Consider the following 23,569-nt stretch of genomic DNA (forward strand, 5'->3'; position numbering starts at 1 on the left):
TAAAAATAATAAAGTAAAGTACAAATACCAAAAAAACGACTTAAGTAGTACTTTAAAGTATTTTTCCACAAGTACTACACCACTGCTAACTTCATAGCTAGCTATTTTCTCTTGAGCAATGAGCTAATATAGCAAGCTGTATCTTAGCTGGCTGGTTAAATAGAGCTATCTATTCATACAACTAATACAATACAGGCTCCTCTGAGGCTGATCTGAGTAAATAGGGGCCTTACAGGCGAATCGATAATAAGGTTTCCTCTCAGGCGGGTCAGAGTAAATATGGGCCTAACATGCTGATCTAATGGTCTATAATAAAGGCTCCTCGGAGGCTGATCAGAGCAAATAGGGGCCTTACAGGCTGGTCTATCATGGTAAAGGTTCATTTCAGGCTTGCCAGTTTAAATAAGGGCCTCGCAGATGGATCTATAATAAAGGCTCCTCGGAGGCTGATCAGAGCAAATAGGGGCCTTACAGGCTGGTCTATCATGGTAAAGGTTCATTTCAGGCTTGCCAGTTTAAATAAGGGCCTCGCAGATGGATCTATAATAAAGGTTCCTCACAGACTGTAAGGCCCATATTTAGAATATTTTGTCAACAATGAACTATCCACTAAAGACAAAGGCTGGGCCTATATTCTACTGGTGAAAAACACATAAAGGCGGAAAACATGGCAATTGTAATTTTCCCCGGGTGATTGGAACAATTGTTGTCCATATAGACCACTCACACAGTGCAAAGTTCCCCCGCTACGCCCACAATCAACGTTAAAACAGTAATAGACGACAAGACGTTCATTCTCCCGCACCCACAGACCAGTCCATACAGATGGAGGACACAAATAGCCACTAGGTGTCAGGGCAAACATGAGTAATATCTCCTGAAACGCCTCATAACCTTCACATTTCAAATTTGCCAAGAATTTCCACTAGCTTTTGACACTTAGAGAAATGACCGTCTGTTTTAAGCCTACCTTCTGGTCCTCTAAAAGTTATTAACGGCCGATGAAAAAGACAAGTTATAATACCTCATAAATCACCAGACTCTGTACACTGCCTTCTGTTTTTACCTTTTGCTGATCATGTCATTTGATCTCCAGCACCTGCTCCGTATTGGATGTGCGTAGGCTATGCAATCTTTTCCTATACTTATCTTATACTTCATCTCAACTATGTGCAGGAAACAGTTTGGTCCCACTGGATAATGATGCCACTTTTGACTGATAAAACCATTCAAGAATCACCACCAAAACATCCCAAAACCATCTCCCCCACTACCAGGGGCTATCAAACATTTGTAATTTCAGCAATTTAGCGCCAGTGCTTATCTATGTCAGGAATGGGGATATGTGTCATGATGGAAATTGCTGCTCAGAAGATGAAATGATCCGACCATGATATGGAACGTTGAATGTTCATCCTCCGGCTCAATGAGGTGTCAAATCCTGACACATACTGTAATGTACTCTACGCCCTGCATCCGCAAACGGTATGCACCCAAACGGTATGATGTCAATGGTGATAAAGTTGAACACTGTTGAAAGAGGAAGGGGGGATAGCTTATGATTTGTTTTTAATATTTTTAACGCCCGTTTTGTCAGGTTGGTTTTGGAAACAGGATTCCTCACCCAAATGAAGTCAGGACAAGACTGCTTATTATTTGTGTATTTGTGTATACCAAGTACACCACCTTGGCACTTTGGTCCTGTAAAAACTCGGGACTAACCTTTTCCCAAAAATACAAATAAAGAGGCTTGGAGGCGAATAGTTTGTCAGCACGAAAACCTACTTGTAAATTTACACCGCATTTCCAAACCTTTGTTTTCATCTTTATTTTACCAGGTAAGGTCAAACGTTATTACCATGTCGCCCCGAGAGTGTGATTATAGGGACTGGACTAATTAAAAAACAAGCTTGTTTTAAACCCTGCTTGTCCTTTGAAGCCCTTAAATCCAACCAGGTCCACCTCCGGGATGCTCATCATGATCCAGGTCTCAGGTGGACGCTGTGTAGATGACATCCCATCATTCCGAAGGGTTGCCGCTGTGGCAACATCCTGTTTGGGAGGGTAGCTACTGGCATTAGGATTCAAAAGTAACACGTTAAAGTATTCAGGGGGGGGGGCAAGGTGATCTAGGTGATCAAGTCAGGCTCAGTTGATAAGAATGTATATTTTTCCAGCTCTGTTTTCTCCATAAACATAAAGGAAAGGGCACTACGACGACACAATGCGATCATGTAGTTTTACATAGAATCTCTCTTCCCAGTTTGTATCAGTGTGGAAGAACAGATTGGTAGCCAGTTGTCCTTGTATTTGAGCTCTCCTTTTATTGTGCCCAGTTGGTTTTATATAGGCCCTATGTAGTTACTTACAGAATGTGTAAATAATTCAACAAAATCATTTATTTTAAGTATTGTGAAGGAGATATTGCGTCTGTCATTATTATTTGAGTTGGTATATCCCAGAGTTATAAATTAGCCTAATTGCTGAAATAGGTCAATCAAATCAATAATGAGAGAAAAGTCTGATTAAATGGTAATTGACACAGACATGGTGGCGTAGTATGAAGATCTGAATTCCACGAACCAAGAGGTTGTGAGTTCAAATCCCAGGTGAGGACATGTTGAATAATAATTCATGTATAAATTGAAAAGCACAATTTAATCATGTGTGTTAAAAGCACTGTTTGTGTGTGTAACCAGTTGTATAGCCTTTTTTAGTTAAGCTGCCCAAATAATATTTTATAGTAGAATGAACACAAGTTGAGCAAACACCTCAAGTTTTCTCAAGTTGGAGCTAAGTTTGTGCCAACTATTTTGAGGAGCAGCTACCCACTTCTGCTTCTCCAGCAACTGCAGCTTGCGGGTCATTCCATGAAAAGAGTGCCTTTTGAGTCCCTTTGATATTTTAAGTAAGAATTGTGCACCAATATATTTTTAAAGCCTGTTATATGAATCTAAAATATATTTAATATAGACCATATGGATAATTCAATAAATCCAATTTTTTATGACACTTGCTAAAGTGCCAAAATTCTGCATTTTGACATTTCCCTCCTTCAGCCCTGTGTCACTTCTAAGGAGATGTTAACCCACTTAATCCCAACATTTCTCAAAGTATCACCATCATTGTAAAGCCTTTGTCAAAGCAACAAAATAACTAAGTCATTTCTGAAGATGATTATTTATTTCATGTGATTAGTGATTCATTTACATCTGTCCATTATTTGAAGGTCAACACGTTACGCGAACAGAACTCTCATTTAATAGTCAGATCCTAGTGTAAAAGCAGGTGAGCTGGTTCCACTCTTTTTTTTTGCCACGTTCTGGTGTTTTGTGGTGGAAATCTGAGCGGGTCGAACATAACATGTCAACCCTGTTACCCATAGATAGACAGGCATTTCTTTTCTTTTTTTTAAACAATTTTTATAATATTTTTGTGAAGCTTACATTCAATTGCCACCCTCTGTTGCACACAGTGAGCTTCCATTCCCCCTGTCACAAGGGGATTTATGGCTGATTTAAGAAAACAGTCAACCCTGTTACTTTATTTGCCACTTAGTTAGCACTTACTATAGTCATTTTTTAATTTAACCTGCTGAGATGAAGTTGAACATGTGCTCTTTATGTCAGAATGTTAAAATTATGTCAAATTACACTTCTCAACGGGCACTGAATTGGTGGAATGACCCTTGTACTTTTCCACTCCTCCCACACACTCCCATAAGGGACACTCCCATAAGGGAGCCAAGGGGAGGATGAGGAAAATCAGCATGTTGGAGTCCAAACACACAGTCACATCTTCCCCAGGTCCTGGGGACCTTTCTGTCTATGTCTGGTATCAAGAGCCATCTGAAGCTGGTGTGAGTGAGCTGTTTCCATTGAGAGTAGAGGACGGGGTCCAGTCTGGCTGGTAGAAGTGGATGTCGAACATCCGAGCCCAGTTGGCGAACACTGTCTTCTCTGTGATGAAGCGATGGTGGCTTCCGTGCCGGTTCCGCTCGTGGGAGAGATACATTGCGCACTCGTCAGGCCCCGAAGGCTCGTAGTAATGATACGGCACCGAGAGATGGGAAGGAGCCCTGGAGAAAGGAGGAAATGAGGGGGAGAGAAGTTTGAGGGGGGAAATGGAAGAGGGGGGAGAGAGAGCGAGAATGGAGAGGAGAGAGATCAACAGAAAAAGAGAGAGTGTGTGTGCATGCATGCGAGAGACAGATACAGAATGGGGAGGGGAGGGAGAGAGAGAGGGATTGTAAAATACGGAGAGATGGTGGAGATGCAGTACAGTGCATTCGGAAAGTATTCAGACCCGTTGACTTTTTCCACATTTTGTTACATTACAGCCTTGTTCTAAAATCAATTCAATATTTTATTTCCCCCATCAATCTACACACAATACCCCCATAATGACAAAGCGATTAGAAATTGTTGCAAATTTATAAAACATAAAAAACTGAAATATCTTATTTACATAAGTATTCAGACCCTTTGCTATGAGACTCGAAATTGAGCTCAGGTGCATCCTGTTTCCATTGATCATCTTTGAGATGTTTCTACAATTTGATTGTAGAGTCCACCTGTGGTAAATTCAATTGATTGGACATGATTTGGAAAGGCACACACCTGTCTATATAAGGTCCAACAGTTGACAGTGCATGTCAGAGTAAAAACCAAACCATGAGGTCGAAGGAATTGTCCGTAGAGCTCCGAGATAGGATTGTGTCGAGACACAGATCTGGGGAAGGGTACCAAAATATTTCTGCAGTATTGAAGGTCCCCAAGGAAACAGTGGCCTCCTTCATTCTTAAATGGAAGAAGTTTGGAACCACCAAGACTCTTCCTAGAGCTGGCCGCTCTGCGAAATTGGGGGAGAAGGGTCTTGGTAAGGGATGTGACCAAGAACCCGATGGTCACTCTTACATGGCTACAGAGTTCCTCTGTGGAGATGGGAGAACCTTCCAGAAGGACAACTATCTCTGCAGCACTCCACCAATCAGGCCTTCATGGTAGAATGGCCAGACAGAAGCCACTCCTCAGTAAAAGGCACATGTCAGCCCACTTGGAGTTTGCCAAAAGGCCCTTAAAGACTCTCAGACCATGAGAAACAAGATTCTCTGGTCTGATTAAACCAAGATTGAACTCTTTGGCCTGAATGCCAAGCGTCACATCTGGAGGAAACCTGGCACCATCCCTACGGTGATGCATGGTGGTGGCAGCATCATTCTGTGGGGATGTTTTTCAGTGGCAGAGACTGGGAGACTAGTCAGGATCGAGGGAAAGATGAGCGGCGCAAAGTACAGAGAGATCCTTGATGAAAACCTTCTCCAGAGCGCTCAGTACCTCAGATTTGGGCGAAGGTTCACCTTCCAACAGGACAACAACCATAAGCACACAGCCAAGACAACGCAGGAGTGGTTTCAGGGACAAGTCTCTGAATATCCTTGAGTGGCCCAGCCAGAGCATAGACTTGAACCCGATCAAACATCTCTGGAGAGACCTGAAAATAGCTGTGCAGCGACGCTCCTCATCCAACCTGACAGAGCTTGAGGATCAGCAGAGAAGAATGGGAGAAACTCCACAAATACAGGTGTGCCAAGCGTGTAGCGTCATACCCAAGAAGACGTGAGGCTGTAATCGCTGCCAAAGGTGCTTCAACAAAGTACTGAGTAAAGGATCTGAACACTTATGTAAATGTGATATTGTATTTTTTTTAAATATATATATACATTTGCAAACATGTCTAAAAAACGTTTTGCTTTGTCATTATGGGGTATTGTGTTTGGACTGATGAGAGAATTTTTTTTTTTCTTAATTTTAGAATATGGCTGTAACGTAACAAAACAAGGAACAAGTCAAGGGCTCTGAATACTTTCTGATTGCCCTGCATATCATATTTCTTAGCCCCGAGATGTGCTTATCAAAGCTACTTCTTTCCCTGTGATAATTCTTCAGTCCTAGACTCAGTACACTCTGGCCCCAGAGGAGAGCTTGAGCCAGCATGAATAATTCACATAACACAGACATTTGATCTGGTCCCATGGACCTGCCTGTGGATATCAGCTCGATATCTGGAGCACCTGTTGTCCTCCACCTAGCTATCTTTTGTTTTATTAGACCTTCCCCTCTCATGTATTTAAGATGCATAGTCAAGATATTTAGAACACAAGCAGGTATATTGTATTTGCCAGAACAGAAATAATAATATTAATAATATTAATAATAAAAGTGATAAGTTGCCTTTCAGTAATCATTGGGGTAATAATCCCTTATGGCATACGTCATTGAAACTCTTGGGTCCGACACCACTGTGCCCTGTGCTGAACCCAACCCACCTGCAAAAGTCAGGAGCCACCATGCCATAGACATTGATCGTATCACAGAGTTCCAGGGCAATGACCATGGTGAACCAGCCAGTGCTCAGCCATGAGTTAGAGTTCTTCCTGGATGACAAGGTGAGGGGAAACAAGACACAATATATACTATATGTTCAACGAAATGTGTTGCATGAATCAGATAGATTTAAATGAGAGAAATTGTGAGAGAGAAAAAAACTGGCCCTATGTGGTGCTTGCAGTGATATCCATTCTGCCCAAGGCCTTCAATTTATTGCTTAATTTTTAATACCATAAGATTTCACACGGGCATATTCCTAATTTACATGATTTGACATGAAATCGCAATTTCAGTGCTGTTAAACAGCCATCAAAGCAGTGCCCCCTGTAAAATGGAGCCCTTTCATCTACTGAACCGTCAAGGCTAGTTTGTCGAGGTGGACCTGCCAGCCATACCAGCCCCTCACTGGGGGATATCCCAGCTGGCAGCGGTGCCACTTCTGTCTGGGCTCATTCTGTTTACTGTTGGCAGCCTCTGCCAGGGGGGCACAGGGAGAGTACCAGGGAGAGTGCCAGACAGTGAAAGTCTGGTAGGACCTGCAATCGGTTTCTGCTCCTAGCTTTGCCTCAGTGACATTATCTTGTGAGGCTGTGTAGCGCTTTTGTCACTTCCTGTCAACAGTTAATGAAGACACCAATTATCTCGTATTATCGTAGCATATGTAACTGTCATGTACAAATGTACTATCTTATTTCGATCGCTCTGTTGTCGAAGAGATTTTCCTGCGCAGAAACACAGAAACATTTGGTCAATGTGTCAGCTTGTCGCAACATTGCCTGCAATGCCGTGTGATGGGTTTTGGATTTCTGAGCTTTAACTATTATTAATTATTACTTATATTATTAATCATTAGTTATAAAAGAGACACGAGGGGTGAATGCAGGGAGAACAGTCACATGTGGCAGTGCTGATAAGGAACCATTTAAGGCCCATATCACATTGATTTAAGCAGGCAAGTCAGTTAAGAACAAATTCTTATTTACAATGGTGTCTTCGGAACAGTGGGTTAACTGCCTTTTTCAGGGGCAGAACGGCAGATTTTTACCTTAACAGCTCGGGGATTTGATCTAGCAACCTTCCAGTTACTGGCCTAATGCTCTAACCACTAGGCTACCTGCCCAGCAACAATGATGCAATGTTTAGCTATAAGGAGGAGACTCCACCCAGAGTGGGGTATGTATACTACCTCGGCTGAAACCATGTCTTTGTCTAATGCCGCTGTACTGGCCCTCTGGGAAGAATACACTTGGTTTGAGCTTTCACAGTGTCCGTAGAGTTTTTACTCTGAGAATTAGAACCTAACACTTGGTAATGTAAAATTGGTAGTTGGCATTAGGTTGTCTCAATGTTATTACACAACTTATTGTTTCTTCTTCTTCAACCACTTCCATTCACAACATGATCCAGCATTTTGTTTGGGACAGAGTTTCTGTACTTACAGATTGTTAAAATCCCTCTCCAGCTGCATTGTCCCATTCAATGAGATTCTCATACCCCACCGTCTACAACTAATCCTCTTAGTTCCTAACATATATTCAGAGTGCTTTGAACTAAATCCCATTAATGATAGTGTGAGTGGTTGGGTGGTTGTTGGGACTTCTTTCTTATTCTTTTGTTAAAAATGCTCAAAAGCAGCTTTTGAATTAGAATGTGTATGCCCAAGAGCACTGACTACAATGCATTCGACTTCCCTGGCAAATCCTGCTTCAAGTGGCTCAAGTCCTCAAACACACTGACTGTATTTTTCGGAAGTCATTCTTGAACAGAATTGGACAGACGGACAGACTCACAAAGCCAAAACCCAATGGCATCATTGACCCAAGGGTCAAAATGTCAAAACCCTACCTGTCTCTCCCTGTCTCCTTCTTGAAGAGCTCATCGAACTGCGGCATCTTGAGCTGGGAGATGACGTAGACCTTCAGTTTGGGCAGCAGTTGGTTGACCATACGCAGGTTGTTGAAGACCCGGCCTTTGCCGTCGCGTCGCATACAGCTGCTGGGTCCCCAGAAGAGGAAGACTGAGTCCTGGCTGGCATTGAGCAGCTCCTGCCGGCTCCGCAGTACCCTCTGCATGCTGGAGTGGGCGATGACGCGCAGGCTGGTACGCCGGCCCACGTCCCGCTGGAAACTACCCCCAGTCGGGGCGTCGTTCATGCGGATGACGCACTCAGTGCTGTCGATTTCGTCCCCACGGTTGCTGCCGGTAAGGTGGCCAGAGCTGGTCACCAGGGCACAGCAGTTACAGTGCATCCTCAGAGGCTCGGGGGGAAAGTCAAGAGGTCAAAGACGGTATAGTAAAGTGAGGTCAGAGGTTACAGAAGTTCAACTGTGGCCATTAAACAACATAAAAAATGCATGCTTCCTTATTTCCTTGCACTGAAATTATGTACAGGTAACTGCCAAAATAAAGGAAACACTTTAAATTAGAGTTCTGGCGGCTCTGTTATGGTGTGGGATGCATTTTCCTGGCATGGTTTAGGTCCTTTCAACCCCTTAGATGGCAAGAGCATTAAGGTAATCACTCGGAATGGCTGTGTATTTGTTGGTATCTACCAACAAATACACAGCCATTCCGAGTGATTACCTTCAACCTATGGGAATCATTTCTATTCTGGTGGGAGTGGTCTGTGGTAGAGGTCTTCACAGATCCACCTGTCCGGATCCATAAGTCGAAATAATGTCACAGGTCTGGTCGGATCTGATATTATTGTCTCGGGTATGTCTCGGGTATGTGTCAATTTAAAATACTTTTCTGTAAGGATCCATACAGACCTGAATGTGACTGTTGCAGTAGAAAGAGAGAGAAAATGTGCAATTCATACGGCTGCTCTTTGCTTTCCATGAGAGTGGCGCATGTAGCTTGTTGTTGTTGTTGTTGGCCAATCATAAGTCATCAAAACAGCAATAGGCTACAGTCATAGAGCCTCTGTTAGGAGCAAAAGTTAGGAGATATCTAATCAATGGAAAATGTTGAATTAAAATGATGGAATTAAAAGGATAGGTTACAATGGCCAAGAGCCAACAGGTAGGCTGCTACTTTATATTCTGAATGGAATTGTTGGTTGTAACTGTGTAGGATGAGAATGCGCATATAGCCTTTAATAGCCCAGCTAGCTAGCTATCTTAACAAGCTCCTCTCGGTTTGATGCAGTCAGGACAGGTTACCTATATCATATTGGATGATAAATAACCTAGCTAAGGCAGCTATTAGTCTACTATAGCACTTGTCGGCTTAGTTGGTTGCTGTCTCTCATCTCTTCCGCCCAGCTCCGTTCCGTGTCACTTGCTCACTCACAGTAGCCTACACACACAGCATGGCCTATGCTAGAGCATTACCTCTCTCTACTTCATCTCCCTCGCGCTTTATCAGCTCCAGATAATAAAGTAGCTTGAAAATGTACTTCTCTGCTGCTTCCCCCACTCGGATTGGATCGGGTCTGGATCCGACCAGCTCTATACGGAATTGGTCTAGTTGTTCTCGGGTACGTTTGAAACGGATCTCTACGTTTGAAATGGATTTATGCATATTGGGTCCGGATGGGAAAGCCCCAGGTCCATTGCGGAACGGGTCCAACTTTTTGAACCTGTGAAGGCCTCTAGTCTGTGGTCTTTTCCAGGATGGCAATGCCCTCATCCACAGTGCACGAATGGTCACTAAATGGTTTTATGAGAAGGAAAATGATGTAAACCATATGCCATAGCCGTCTCAGTCACCAAATCTCAACCCAATGGAATACTTATAGAGCGATGCCTGAGACAGCGTTTTACACCATCATCAACAAAATACCAAATGATGGAATGTCTTGTGGAAGAATGGTGTCGCATCCCTCCAATAGAGTTTCAGACACTTGTAGAATCTATGCCAAGGTGCATTGAAGCTGTTCTGGCGGCTCGTGGTGGCCCAACACCCTATCAACCTTACACTGCAGTGGGCTAAATCAGGTTTGATTCAGGATTTTTGTCTATTTTTTTATTAATAATCTTTATTAATTACGAAAGAATTTAAAATATTAATAACATTCTACCCATGAGGCCAAAGAAGGTGTTTTTGGTCATTGACTGCAGGAAAGGGATGTGACACTTTAGGTTGGTTATTCCTTTATTTTGGCAGTTACCTGTAGCTAACAGCATTGGACAAGTGAAACCACGGTACCCACCACATTGCTCAAGCCTATCAGAAGGCAGAAAAGAAAGAAGGATGCATGTTTGAAGTTTTCAAACAGAGTCTGCGCTCTCTGGGGCTGACTGAAGCCCAAAGGGTCTTCTACAGGAATCACACAACCCATTATCATTAAATAAAATATGAGACATATTCACATATTCATTTTGGAGTATGTAACGATGCCTGTAGCCCTTTCCTGCAGTCAAATGACCTAGTAGCCTCATGGGTGGAATGTTATTCATATTTTTCATAATTTCATCATTAATAAACATTACGTCAAAAACACACTGAGAATCCGGTTTCTATGTCAAACGGTTTTGTTATGTTTCAGTCTTTTGTGAGTTATATAAAGTGTAATATTAGGATGCACACTCAAAATTGAACACATTTCAACTCTATATCTGACATGGTACAGGTGTTTTATTTTGTTTAAGCCCATAACCATGTGTGTCAGCTGTATACTTTTGTTTCAAAGTCATTGTGTTTAAGACTACCAAGAATGTGTGACCCTGACTTAGCCCGCGAAGTAAAAGGTTAACAAAACAAGTAAAAACATTTAAAAATAATGTAATCCTCCCTCTCTCTCATCGATGTCAATGGGCACACGGAGAGTTGAGATCCATGGCACCAGATTCAGATCTCCCTGCCAAGAGGAAAACTGTGTTCCCCAAAATTCAACAGCACAATCAATACCTGCTACAGCATAGAGTAGAAGGCCAGGCAAAAGGGCATCTATATCTAATAATGAAAATCCTGAGACCCTCTCATGAATTATTCCAAGGCTTAATGCCGAGGCCCATTGGCATTCAGAGCTGTACTCTTAGCTTCATGCTTGACTGTGGCCCGTGTGGCCTGTGCACAAATACATACTGTGCATACGGGTGAGATTACAGACTTCACTGCCTCATGATCCCGCTCTACTGTTCACATGTGTCTTCCTGTAATCTCTGTAATTACACACAGATGAATTAACAAGGGAAGCTGCCAGGAAACGGAGAAGGGAATGGGCACGGTGTGGGAAGTGTGTGTGATGAGTGATCCGGGTTCTTCTGTCATGGTAGCAGGTTGTGAATTTTGAATTTCCCGACTTCAAACTACCGCATCTTTCATCGACATAGTGTGGATATATCAATTGCTCGCGCTAGCCAGACATCCTACAAGTAGACGAGGAAAAAAATGACACGCCACGTCACACGATTATACACAATCCCCTGCCAGGCTACGAAAAATAACTAGGGAGGACATAAATCGTATTTATTTTTCGTATTCTTTACGTTTCTGCAGATATGGAACACGTACTCCCCATGGCAATACGAACCGCTCTTCCTTACAACTTCCTACTTAATGCAGTTCGATACAAGAAAAGAAAACCATGCCGGTTTTGTTTCTGCATTGTCTCTATTGGCTAGTCTTCATGCCTGTCTCTTCTAATGAACTGCAGGTGCTTTATTCCTGGAAGATTTTGCTCTTTCCTTTTCATCTCTGCTGCTTTCTTACCTGAACGGACTATGTTTGTCTGGGAACATTTTCTCGGCACATTCGTTTCCCCTTTAACGAGTCAAGAGATAAGATTGATATTTGGAATTGAAAAAACGCTCAGGAATATGAGTGCAGCAAAACGCGGACCTAGAACCCAAGCAATAACTTTCAACTTTATTATTGGATCCTCCTTGTGGCCTAGAGCACCAGGGAAATTCTCCCAGCACCAGTAATAAGTGTTTTTGACAGGAAGACTAAATTGTCTTTGACATAGCCCAGAGCTTCTGTCAGCTCAATGCTTCTTTCTAGGCAGAAATAGCAATGACTTATCGACCTTCATTTTGAGGAAAAGGTTGAAACCGAGTCTTTTAGGGGAGAAACCTAATTGATAATTGAATCACATGTTATTACATATTCCATCATTATGGAAGCTACCTGCTTGAAAGCAATAATAACTGGGAGGATCCTTATTAGGCCTATGCATTTGGGAGTAGTCTGTGGTAGAGGTCTTCATGGATCCACCTGTACCCAAATAGTTTGATAGTTTTATATGATTATGAACTCATTTCAATATGAGCACACCTACCTATGCAGTAGGAACTTGACTAATACGACTATGTCATAAATCATTCATAAACCGAAAATATACATATTCCACTCAAACTGTGCATCCCAAATGGCACCCTACTCCCTATACATTGCACCACTATTGACCAGGGCCCAAAGGGCTCTATGTAGGGAATGCCATTTGGGAAGGTGCCATTTGGGACGTAGTCCCAGAGTTAGTATAGTAATGGCGCGTTGGCAGGTTCAGACTTCATTGACCTCTAATGTGAAGTAGATTAGATTAGCTGAGCCATGATAAACAGACCACAGAGCTCACAGCACAACACACAGTTATGAGTAGTGCCTCAACCCAGTCAATTACCATCCACACAGCATCTCCAGACGCATCACTATCATCCTGCTTAGACTCCTCCCCAGAGGAAAGCAGGATCATAATTGCTTTTGAGAACAGCCGCGTCCATTCAGCTTCTCTCTAGCTACCTCCCAGAATACTCACAGCACCCAAGGCGGACAGTAGCCTCGATTTCATGTCTCGCAGTTCTGGTAAATGTAATATTTCAAAAACAACGGTTTGACAGTGAGACCAGGCGCACAGAGCCCTTCCTTTATGATGACTAGAGACAGTAGGCCAACATATCAGAGGAAATGTCAGAATTGAGGGTGTTGAGGCATTTGAGGGACAAGGGGGAATTGTCTTGGGGGGGGGGGGGGTTACTGTATTAACAGATACGGTCAAATATATTGGCAGCGTTGCACTTTTCCCAATTTCTTCTCAAATAAGTAGAAATTGAAATCATCTTTGGTGTTCACACGTGTATTTGTTTGATTTACAACTGCTTTTTAATGATGAGGGCACCAGCATTCTTCTCACAGCTCTGCGATATTTTCTGTATATATCACTGCCATTTTGTTCTTTAAAAAATGTCAAAGTTCGTCTTTAACAGTGAAATCTAAAAACCGTCAATTCCCACTTAGATCCAAGATGGAGTCAACAGCTGCCTCTTACAAAATGATGATATTCATTGCTTCCTGTCAGCTTTCCTCAAGGCTCTGATTAGCCCTGTCTATCTATCCGTTTATGAGGGAGTAGGTCCTCTTGGATTAACGAGGACTTGGATCCTTTAGAAGAAGTTCTCTCAGTGAGGAGGAAGTGCGGTGGGTGCACAGCTAATGGGCTACTTATGTTAATGACATCCAGAGAATGATGTCCAATAAGGTTAGCCGTGGTTCAGTTAAGCGTTGATCTTCTAGTCTCTGTCTAGGCCTATACTGGTAAAGATATTAGATGTTCGGGAGGAATGCACTGATTCTCGTCTTAGGTAGTCGTTTTTTAAAGGGATTTCTGGATCCTTTGTCTATATTTGTTCTATACAACTGGGATTTGTAAAGGGCATCATTAAGAGGGAGTCTCACAAGTAACTCATTTCTGACTTTCTCTGGTTATCTACATTTTCATTTCTAGTTCCAACTAATCATCAGAGATTACATCAAAAAGCAAGGCTTTGAAAGCAAAGTGGTGGATTTCAGCACTGGTGCAAAAACACACATATTTAGTGAGGAGATTTACAGAAAATACATGATTTGTGATTACCATGTGTAAAGGCCAGTGCATATTGATGCTGATGGCCATGTGTTAAAGGTCAACATCTCTTTAATAGGAATCGGTAAAACATCAGAGGAGGGGGGATTGTCACTAACTGTACCTAGTCCACCAGGCGTGTGTGTGTGTGTGTATGTGTGTATGTGTGTGCGTGTGTATGTGTGTGCGTGTGTATGTGTGCGTGCGTGCGTGTGACTGCAGCTGTAATCAGATTGTCAAAAGTGAGAAAGCCATAAAGGAGGGACATTCTCAGAAAAGAAACCACTGTGACGGACAGTGGAGAAAGTAACACAAAGGGGTAGACACACTGATTCATTCTAAATTCTATGATTACATCTAAGATACACCTATTTCCTTTTTTATATATTTCCTTTTATGCTACATGTATCAGCAGCGTTTCAGCTATCATAAATGATTTGTCCTGAAATATTCAAAGGCCACCAGTATACAGGTACTGTATATCTTATGTCTCATCCCAATTCACAAATGCTGAGATGAAACTAGAAAGAGATACATGACATGTTCCCAGGTATCGAAGTAGAAAGGGTTTGCTTTGGGTAGCTTGTGAGCAAACGAATAACCTTCTATGGCACGTAGGTGGAGGCAGACCTTTCCTGTGTATTCTCCATGATTAATGTGTGGCCTTTCTCAGCCCCCAGTATGAGCCATAAAGCAGCTAGAGGAGTAGTGGTGGTACTCACAGGTCCAACACCCAGCTCAGTGGAATCATGGCCCATGAAAGAGAAAGTTATGCACATAAGTTAATGGGGGGCATAACCAGAATCCTTCAGGCGCAGTAAATACTGTAAATACGGTGGTGTGTGTGTGTGTGTGTGCATGGGGGGGGGGGGTGCATGCATGAATGCTTTGTGTATGTTAAGTGATCAGAGTCAAGAGGCCCCGCAGCTAAAGCCGATACCAACTGACTGGGATGGTCTGTGAATTCAGATAGTCCAGATCGTGATTTTCAGGGTGTAATGGCAGCTACACTACAGCGGTACTTTAGAGTCCCTACAGTGGAGAGCAGACCTGAGATGGGGCAGTTTGCGGATTAATTAAGTAATACGATGGCAGGGAACGACTGGAGAGAAGATTCATATCAGGGGACGGGGTGAGAACGGAAATATAATCCAGATGTGTTCATTGTGCTGCCTTTTCTTGGACTGGGACCAAATAGGACACAAAGAAAGACCTCTGTGTGTCCTGTTTGGTCTGAGTTACTAAGTTCTTTCATCATCATATTCTAGCTGTTGGCTGGAAGGGGACTTCATATTGCTGCTGAATCTATTGAAAAGTTTGGGCTGGGCAAGAACAAACAACTTCATTGTGCTGGGCATGTACAGTACAATGGCTACAAATCACACAACTCTCTGACGCTTTTAATAGTCGTTAAACAGTGAGCAGTGAACAGAACCGCTCCAGACACAGACCCCCATATAATCCTGTTCTCAACTCCTCTCCGTTGTAGCCTCTCTTGTCCGGTGCCACCTGAGAGACGCAGTGTCCTTCCACGCTACCGCTCTCTACTCCCGTATCTCTCCCACTCTGGAGCCATGCTGCTAAAGTCAGCCCATACAGAAGCCAGCACGCTGTGTGTGTCTCTTATTTAGGAATAACAACCAACAAAAACTCAAAGGTACCAAAACAACTGCTCTCTCTGCTACCGCACGGAAAGCGCTACCGGAGCGCCATGTCTAGGTCCAAGAGGCTTCTAATCAGCTTCTAATCAACCCCCCAAGTCATAAGACTCGTGAACATCTAATCAAATGGCAACCCAGTCTAATTGCATTGCCCCCCCCCCCTTCCATTACACTGCTGCTACTCTCTGTTATTATCTATGCATATCTATGTCACTTTAATAACTCGACCTACATGTACATATTACCTCAATTACCTCAACTAACCGATACCCCAGCACATTGACTCCATACCGTTACCCCCTGTTATTTTACTGCTGCTCTTTCATTATTTGTTACTTAAAAATAAATACAAAATGTTGTTATTTTTCTTAAAACTTTATTGTTGGTTAAGGGCTTGCAAGTAAGCATTTCACTGTAAGGTCTACTACACCTGTTGTATTTGGAGCGTGTGACAAATAAAATGTGATTTGATTTGAACTACCTATCTCTCTTTCCATCAACTTGCCTGGGAACCTCACTGGCTGCAGTCTTTGGAACAGGGATTCAAACGTACTGCAAACGGTTGCCAATTTCAAAGTCCCACCCACTCGTGTGGTTTCAAGAAGAAATCTCCCGAGCTATATCAATAAGCCACTTCGAGTGTAGCCTACCTGGGATATTTGTCTGTGAGCTGGCCGGTCAGCTTTACCTGAATAACAGCTGGATGCAGATCAGGAGGTGCAGCTCGTGTTATTCATGCACAACATCACTAGAGTAGTCAATGTGCCTCTCAGGTGCTTAATGTCCAACATATTGGCTGTGGCCACTGATTACAATTACACTCACAAGACACTGAATCGATTAACCCTCATCTTAGTTCTAAACGATTGAACCTTAAGCGACAGACTGAAGTGCTGTTGATGGTACTTTGGAATACACTGTAGACTTTTGCCGAATACCTACTTACAATTTCAAAATATCTACAAAGCCTTTGGAATAAATATCTACAAAGCCTTTGGAATAAATATCTACAAAGCCTTTTGAATAAATGACACAGGAAACAACCACTGTTGGTTGTCCATACATGTTTTAAATGTCTTGACACATTTCTACAGATGTTGCGTTCTTATAGTCAGTATACCGCTTACCTTTTGATCGATGACTCCAGTGTAGCCCTGTAGGGTTGATGACAGGGCTCTTCCTGGTTTAGGCTGCGCTTTCCTGGGCTTATCCATTTGCGGCCCAGTAGCAGCAGCATCCGTGGGATACGCTGTCCCTGACGTGTCCGTGAAGCTGTTGTTGTACACAACCATGAGACTGGTACCCATGGTAATAACTATAATGACGATAACCCCACGGCGCTATAATAAGGAGAAAATTGGTAAAATAGGCTATATCATGAGATATTCAACCGGTTTATAAAATATGCAAAAAGAAACTAAATTACCCTATATCTGCAGTATGCTATAATAAATTATTTATAGCATTTCTATTCTAGAATATAATGACAAATTAGAACTTTAAAACTCTGTTAGCAGCTTATGATAATGGTTGTGAGATGACACATAATATCACATCTCTTCTTTCTGTAATCACAATTAAATTCTCTAATCCACCACTCAAATCAACCCACTGTGAACAGATGTCAGTTCAGTCTAGTTTTGATTTACATTTGGTTGAGTTGTCAATTAACGTGAATTCAACGTAAAATCACCCAAAAAATTGATTTCGGTTAAAAGTTGGGGGAATTTCTTGAGGGAAATTCTATAATGCCGATGACTCAGTTTTTCATCACATATGATCTTTGTTGTTGAAATTACGTGGTAACAACATGGACACAACCAGTTTTTGCCCTGTGGGAACAGATGCGCTCTATGATTTAAAAAGACTGACAGCTGTGTACTCTTCACATTATAATCTTTAAATCCATCACCCAACCCATTGTTATAAAGATGGAGCCGAAACTATTTAAACAGTAGAGTAGAATAGACTAGGAGCATGATACAGTAGCAGTAGGCGAGATGTCTATTTTCTCCCATAACTTCCATCTTTCCAAAAGAGTTTCAAAAAGCCTACCACCTGAGCCTTCATTTTGTGGATGTCCTCCGTAAAATTGTTCCCTTTACATAACGATTTAGAAGCCGGAGCATTCACGTTGCTGAAATCGTCGCAGCCGTGTCTGTTTACGCCAAATAACAACTGACTGACTTTTTGACAAAGAGCGCATCCCTAATGTAGCAGATTAGCACTCGCACTGATACATACATCAACGATCCACTTCCCTCTCGCAGAATCCAGAGCGCCCAGTATGATAAATCCGCATGGTCATAATGAACGCCCGTTCAAGGATGGAAGAATTTCGTACAATTCTAATTATTGATTGGGGATCTCTTTACTGAGGAATTTAGCCTAACTCTTTCTGTTGAATGTGTTTGAAATACTGTATACATTTGTATTATGTTGTATTTGTAAATTGCAGTGCTTCCTTGTAAAAGAGACCTTTGTAAAAAATGTCGGTGTTAAGCAAAGAGTTTATAGGCTGTTAATTACTATTAATAAGTAGTTAATATCAGTGGCAATAACCTGACAAAAAGTACCCAATTGTCATACTTGAGTAAAAGTGTAGATACCTTAATAGAAAGTTACTCAAGTAAAAGTGAAAGTCAACCAGTACAATACTACTTGAGTAAAAGTCTAGAAGTGTTTGGTTTAAAATATACTTAATTATCAAAAGTACTATGTAATTGGTTAAATATATGTATCAAAAGTAAAAATATAAATATTTTCTAATTCCTGCAAAGCAGACAGCACAATTTTCTTATTTTTAAAATGTAGGGATAGCCAGGGTCCCATTCCAACACTCAGACATTATTTACAGAAGACGCATTTGTGTTTAGTCAGTCCGCCAGTCCAGACGCAGTAGGGATGACCACGTGTTCTCTTTATAAGTGCATGAATTTAACAATTTTCCTGTCCTTCTAAGCATTCGAAACGCAACTAGTACTTTTGGTTGTCCAGGAAAATGTATGGAGTAAAAAGTACAATGTTTTCTTTCGGAATGTAGTGAAGTAAAAGTAGTCAGAAGTATAAAGTTAATATCTAATATATAGTTATGTAAAGTACAGATACTAAAAAAAACTACTTAAATAGTACTTTAAAGTATTTTTACGTAAGTACTTTACACCACTTGTTCATATAAGATGAGTAATGACATTCAATAAATGTAGTTTATGTAATGGTATAGGCTTTGCAAACATGTGGAATAACGTTTATTTAAGTCCTTTTTTTAATCTTATATCATAGCCTAATAACCAGATTGTGGGATAATATTTCATAAAAGGTAGGCTACAGAGTAATTCAGACAAGGTATTCTTATTCTTATTTATCAAATTATGTAAACATAATAAGGTAGTGGGAAAGCACCTGCGGGACAACCCATGTGTGCACTACCACCCATGCCTTGAGTTCTTGACCTCTAGGCTGTGATCACAAGTGCTGCGTAGCCTCAACAGTAGTACCAAACACATGCCAACAACAGACACTGGTAACCCCGATGTGAAGGGAGAGCATATCCACATCTAAAAATGGCAACCAGAGCAGAGCACCAGCGCTCCTCACGGGAGAGCAGATTTGCTAGAAGCTGTAATCTAGTCTGGAGCTGCTGGGAAATGGGAATCAGGCTTTTTTTAGTCGCCCTCTGAGTTGTTGACTCCCCGACTTTTATCACTTATTGACATCGCTGTAAGATGGTTCTCACCAAGAAGTTAGAAGATATGGCGTGCGGCAGCTTGAGGGAGGTGGTCAACAAAGTCCTGTTAAATCTCAATAGAAAACAATACATTCAGTCAGCCTATGATACTTGAAGTAATAGAGGGTAATATTCAGGTCGTTTCACTCTGGCCTAGATGAACATTTAATGATACCATTGACCTAATTAGTGAAATTGGCATGGTATAAGGGTAATTAATAATAATCAAAGCCTTATATTCAGATGCTTATGTTCATCATTTTTCTATATTATCTTTTGATATATCTTAGGACATTTGGACTGGGAGGGATATGGCTCCAGTATGTTGTACCCGTAGCTAATTCAAACAAGTTTAACACTGCAATAATTCCACTGTGATGAAAGGGAGTATGAGGACACGTGAAAATGACCTGAAAAATAACCTGACAAATAGGACCTGAGAGAGACTGGTAGAGGTTACTAAAGGAGATGTCATAGCAGGAAGTGAATAATACTGTTCATTCTTCCTGTGAAAAAGATGTGGTCATGGCTAACCATTGGCCAGCCAAAGGGGTACTGTCACATCAGAAATCAATGCAAAAACACAATTATTTGAATAGCGGGAATTTACAATTCTTTGAAACTGGTAGGGAGATATTCAATTGTGTGGGAAGAAATTATACCACATTGATTTCAAGGTCCGACAAGGCCACATAAACGTGCTTCACGTGAGGAAAGCAACAAGAGGAATCGATGCTTTGGGCTCATTGATCTCTAATGGGTTCCATTCATAGTTCTATTCCACTAGGCTTTATATCTACATTTCCCTGATGGGGTCATAGGGCAAGAGTAGTGTACTGTATATACTATAGAGTAGAATCTAAAATGCTCTTTCTCTTTATCTCAGCCTCTCCCTCTCTCTCTCTTTGTCTCTCTCGCTCTCTCTCTCTCACAGACACACACACACACACACACACACACACACACACACACACACACACACACACACACACACACACACACACACACACACACACACACACACACACACACACACACACACACACACACACACACACACACACACAGTTCTGGTCAAATATATCAATCTTGTCTCAGAGCGTTTCGTATTGTTCAAATCAAATCAGAGCGTGTTTGTCACATGCGACAAATACAACAGTTGTTCACCGTAGAGTAAAATGCTTACTTACAAGCCCTTAACCAACAACGCAGCAGAAAAATAAGTGTTAAGTAAAAAAAAATAGATAAGTAAAAAATAAGAAATATAAGTAACAAATAATTGAATGAGCAGCAGTAAAATGACAATGGCGAGGCTGTATACAGGGGGTACCGGTATGCGTTATGGCTTTTCAACCTCAGCCATATCTTGGATTCAGAGCTATCTATCTAATAGAACTCAAAGAGTTTTCTTTAATGGAAGCTCTCTAATGTCAAACATGTAAAATGTGGTGTACCACAGGGCAGCTCTCTAGGCCCTCAACTCTTTTCTATTTTTACCCATCACCTGCCACTGGCATTAAACAAAGCATGTATGTCCATGTATGCTGATGATTCAACCATATACGCATCAGCAAACACAGCTAATGAAGTCACTGAAACCCTTAACAAAGAGTTGCAGTCTAAAAAATAAGAGCATTGTATTTGGTACAAATCATTCCTTAAGTTCTAGACCACAGCTAAATCTGGTAATGAATGGTGTGGCTGTTGAACACATTGAGGAGACTAAATTACTTGGTGTTACCTTAGATTGTAAACTCTCATGGTCAAAACATATATATTCAATGGTTGTAAAGATGGGGAGAAGTCTGGCCATAATAAAGAGATGCTCTGCGTTTTTAACACCACACTCCAAAAAGCAAGTTCTGCAGGCTCTAGTTTTGTCTAATCTTGATTCTTGTCCAGTCGTGTTGTCCAGTGCTGCAAGGAAAGACCTAGTTATGCTGCAGCTGGCCTAGAACAGAGTGGCACGTTTTGCTCTTATTGGAATCAGAGGGCTGATGTAAATACTATGCAAGCCAGTCCCTCTTGAATAAGAGTTGAGGAAAGGCTGACTGCATCACTTCTTTTTTTATAAGAAACATTAATGTGTTGAAAATCCCAAAATGTTTGCATAGTCAACTTACACACAGCTCTGACACACACACGTATCTCACCAGACATGCCACCAGGGGTCTGTTCACAGTCCCCAAATCCAGAACAAATTCAAGAAAGCTCACAGTATTATATAGAGCCCTTACTGCATGGAACTTCCTTCCATCTCATATTGCTAAAATAAACAGCAAATCTGGTTTCAAAAACAGATAAAGCAACACCTCGTGGCACAACCCCTCTCCCCTATTAGACCTAGATAGTTTGTGTGTATGCATTGATATGTAGGCTACGTGTGCCTTTCAAAAATGTTTTATGAAGTTCTGTCCTTGAGCTGTTCTTGCTGTTCTTGTCTATTGATGTCCTGTATTATGTCATTCTGTATTATGTTTCATGTTTTGTGTGGACACCAGGAAGAGTAGCTGCTGCTTATGCAACAGCTAATGGGGATCCTAATAAAATACCAAATACCAAATAATAACAGAGAATAGCAGCAGTGAAAAAGAGGGGGGGGGGGGGCAATGCAAATAGTCTGGGTAGCCATTTGATTAGCTGTTCAGGAGTCTTACGATTTACAATTCGTATGATGTGTTACGAATTTGCAAAACGTGCAATATGTTATGAATTAGCAAAATGTACTATATGTTACGAATTTGCATAAAGTATGATATGCTACGAATTCTAGCTAGGTTGTTAACGTTAGCTAGCTGGCTAATGTTAGCTTGGCTAGAGGTTAGGGTTAAGTTTAGGAGTTAGGTTAAACGGTTAAGGTTAGGGTTAGGGGAAGGGTTAGCTAAAAGGGTTAAGATTGGGGTTAGGGGAAGGGTTAGCTAACATGCTAAGTAGTTGCAAAGTAGCTAAAAAGTAGTAAGTAGTTGAAAAAGTGCTAATTTGTTAAAATGCTAAAGTTGTCTGTGATGAGATCCAAACTGACAACCTTTGGGTTGCTAGACATTCGCCTTGTACATTCACCCATTCACACTGACCAACCACCCTACTTTAAGTAACCATCTGTCTTATGTAATCATACCAAAGTAACATATCATACTAATTTGAGTGTCCCCGATTTACATTTACTATGTTACTTCTAGTCTATGAGACCAGGCTGAATATATTGACAACCTTGCATGATTCACTATTGCTGCTACATAAAATAAGTTGAAATTGAAAAAACATTTGGTGTTCACGTGTATTTGGTTGATTTACAACAGCACAGGATCCCCAAAAATTAGTTTTTCTAAATCACTTTCAAAAAGAATTGGGAACAATGTTGCCTTATGCAAAATAGGAAATGCTTAAAAAAAAAAGAATTGCTTTCTCAAATCATAAATACATTCATCAAAAGAGCAAAAAAGATTAACACAGCCATACTTATCTCAAATCAAATCAAATCAAATTTGAGTCCAAGCAGACAAAACAGAAAGTTAGTCTGTCTTTTAAAAATCCCAGTAGACCAACATATTTTCTTTGCAGCCACTAATTCACAATTACCCAAATTGGAAGTACAAGTGTCCAAAGGTGCAGAATTATAGGCAATTACTCTCCTTTTATTGATATTTCGCAAAAAACAATTTCATACATCAAATCAAATATTACTCCTGATATTATATATATTTTTTAATAAGCACATTGTGTGCAGGATTCATTCACCGGTGTCATTACAATCCAATTCCATGTCTCCAATACAAAGGCTGGTTTGCTCATTGTTTTGTAGACGTTGCATTGGTGCACAAAAACACTATCCACAATAGAAAGAAGGAAAGGTGAATACAATGGAGGAACAAAACCGATATGAATGTTTACACAGGGAAAAAAGGGTTATATTAAAACCAGGAAAATCTGGAGAGTCCTCTGTTGATTATAGACCCATAAGTTTAATAAAGTGTGATAATAAAATAACAACAATCAGACTTAATAC

At 41.2% G+C, this 23,569-nt stretch overlaps 1 protein-coding gene across 3 annotated transcripts; it reads right to left on the reverse strand.

Annotated features, from left to right (window-relative positions):
• On the reverse strand, positions 1-18,121 carry LOC109902297 (alpha-N-acetylgalactosaminide alpha-2,6-sialyltransferase 5). 3 transcript variants are annotated; one of them, XM_020498554.2, is made up of 5 exons: positions 17,892-18,121; positions 16,964-17,176; positions 8,235-8,647; positions 6,329-6,436; positions 1-4,078 (listed from the first exon to the last, which is right to left on the reverse strand). In XM_020498554.2, exons 1-5 carry the CDS (start codon positions 17,904-17,906, stop codon positions 3,838-3,840), a joined length of 990 nt encoding a protein of 329 aa, XP_020354143.1. In that variant the 5' UTR covers positions 17,907-18,121; the 3' UTR covers positions 1-3,837. The 3 variants fall into 3 exon arrangements, with proteins under 3 accessions (XP_020354143.1, XP_020354144.1, XP_031642204.1); XM_020498555.2 differs by having other exon boundaries at positions 17,895-18,074; XM_031786344.1 differs by lacking the exon at positions 6,329-6,436 and having other exon boundaries at positions 17,892-18,077.
• Between the last annotated feature and the right edge of the window lie 5,448 nt (positions 18,122-23,569).

The sequence above is a fragment of the Oncorhynchus kisutch genome, linkage group LG13, assembly GCF_002021735.2.
Source record: "Oncorhynchus kisutch isolate 150728-3 linkage group LG13, Okis_V2, whole genome shotgun sequence".
Classification (NCBI taxonomy): domain Eukaryota; kingdom Metazoa; phylum Chordata; class Actinopteri; order Salmoniformes; family Salmonidae; genus Oncorhynchus; species Oncorhynchus kisutch.

Coding starts and splice junctions, on each gene's coding strand:
- LOC109902297 (XM_020498554.2), bottom strand. Junction 8,648..16,963: donor CTGGAGTCATCGATCAAAAG/GTAAGCGGTATA, acceptor TTTCCCCCCGAG/CCTCTGAGGATGCACTGTAA. Junction 6,437..8,234: donor AAGGAGACAGGGAGAGACAG/GTAGGGTTTTGA, acceptor CTTGTCATCCAG/GAAGAACTCTAACTCATGGC.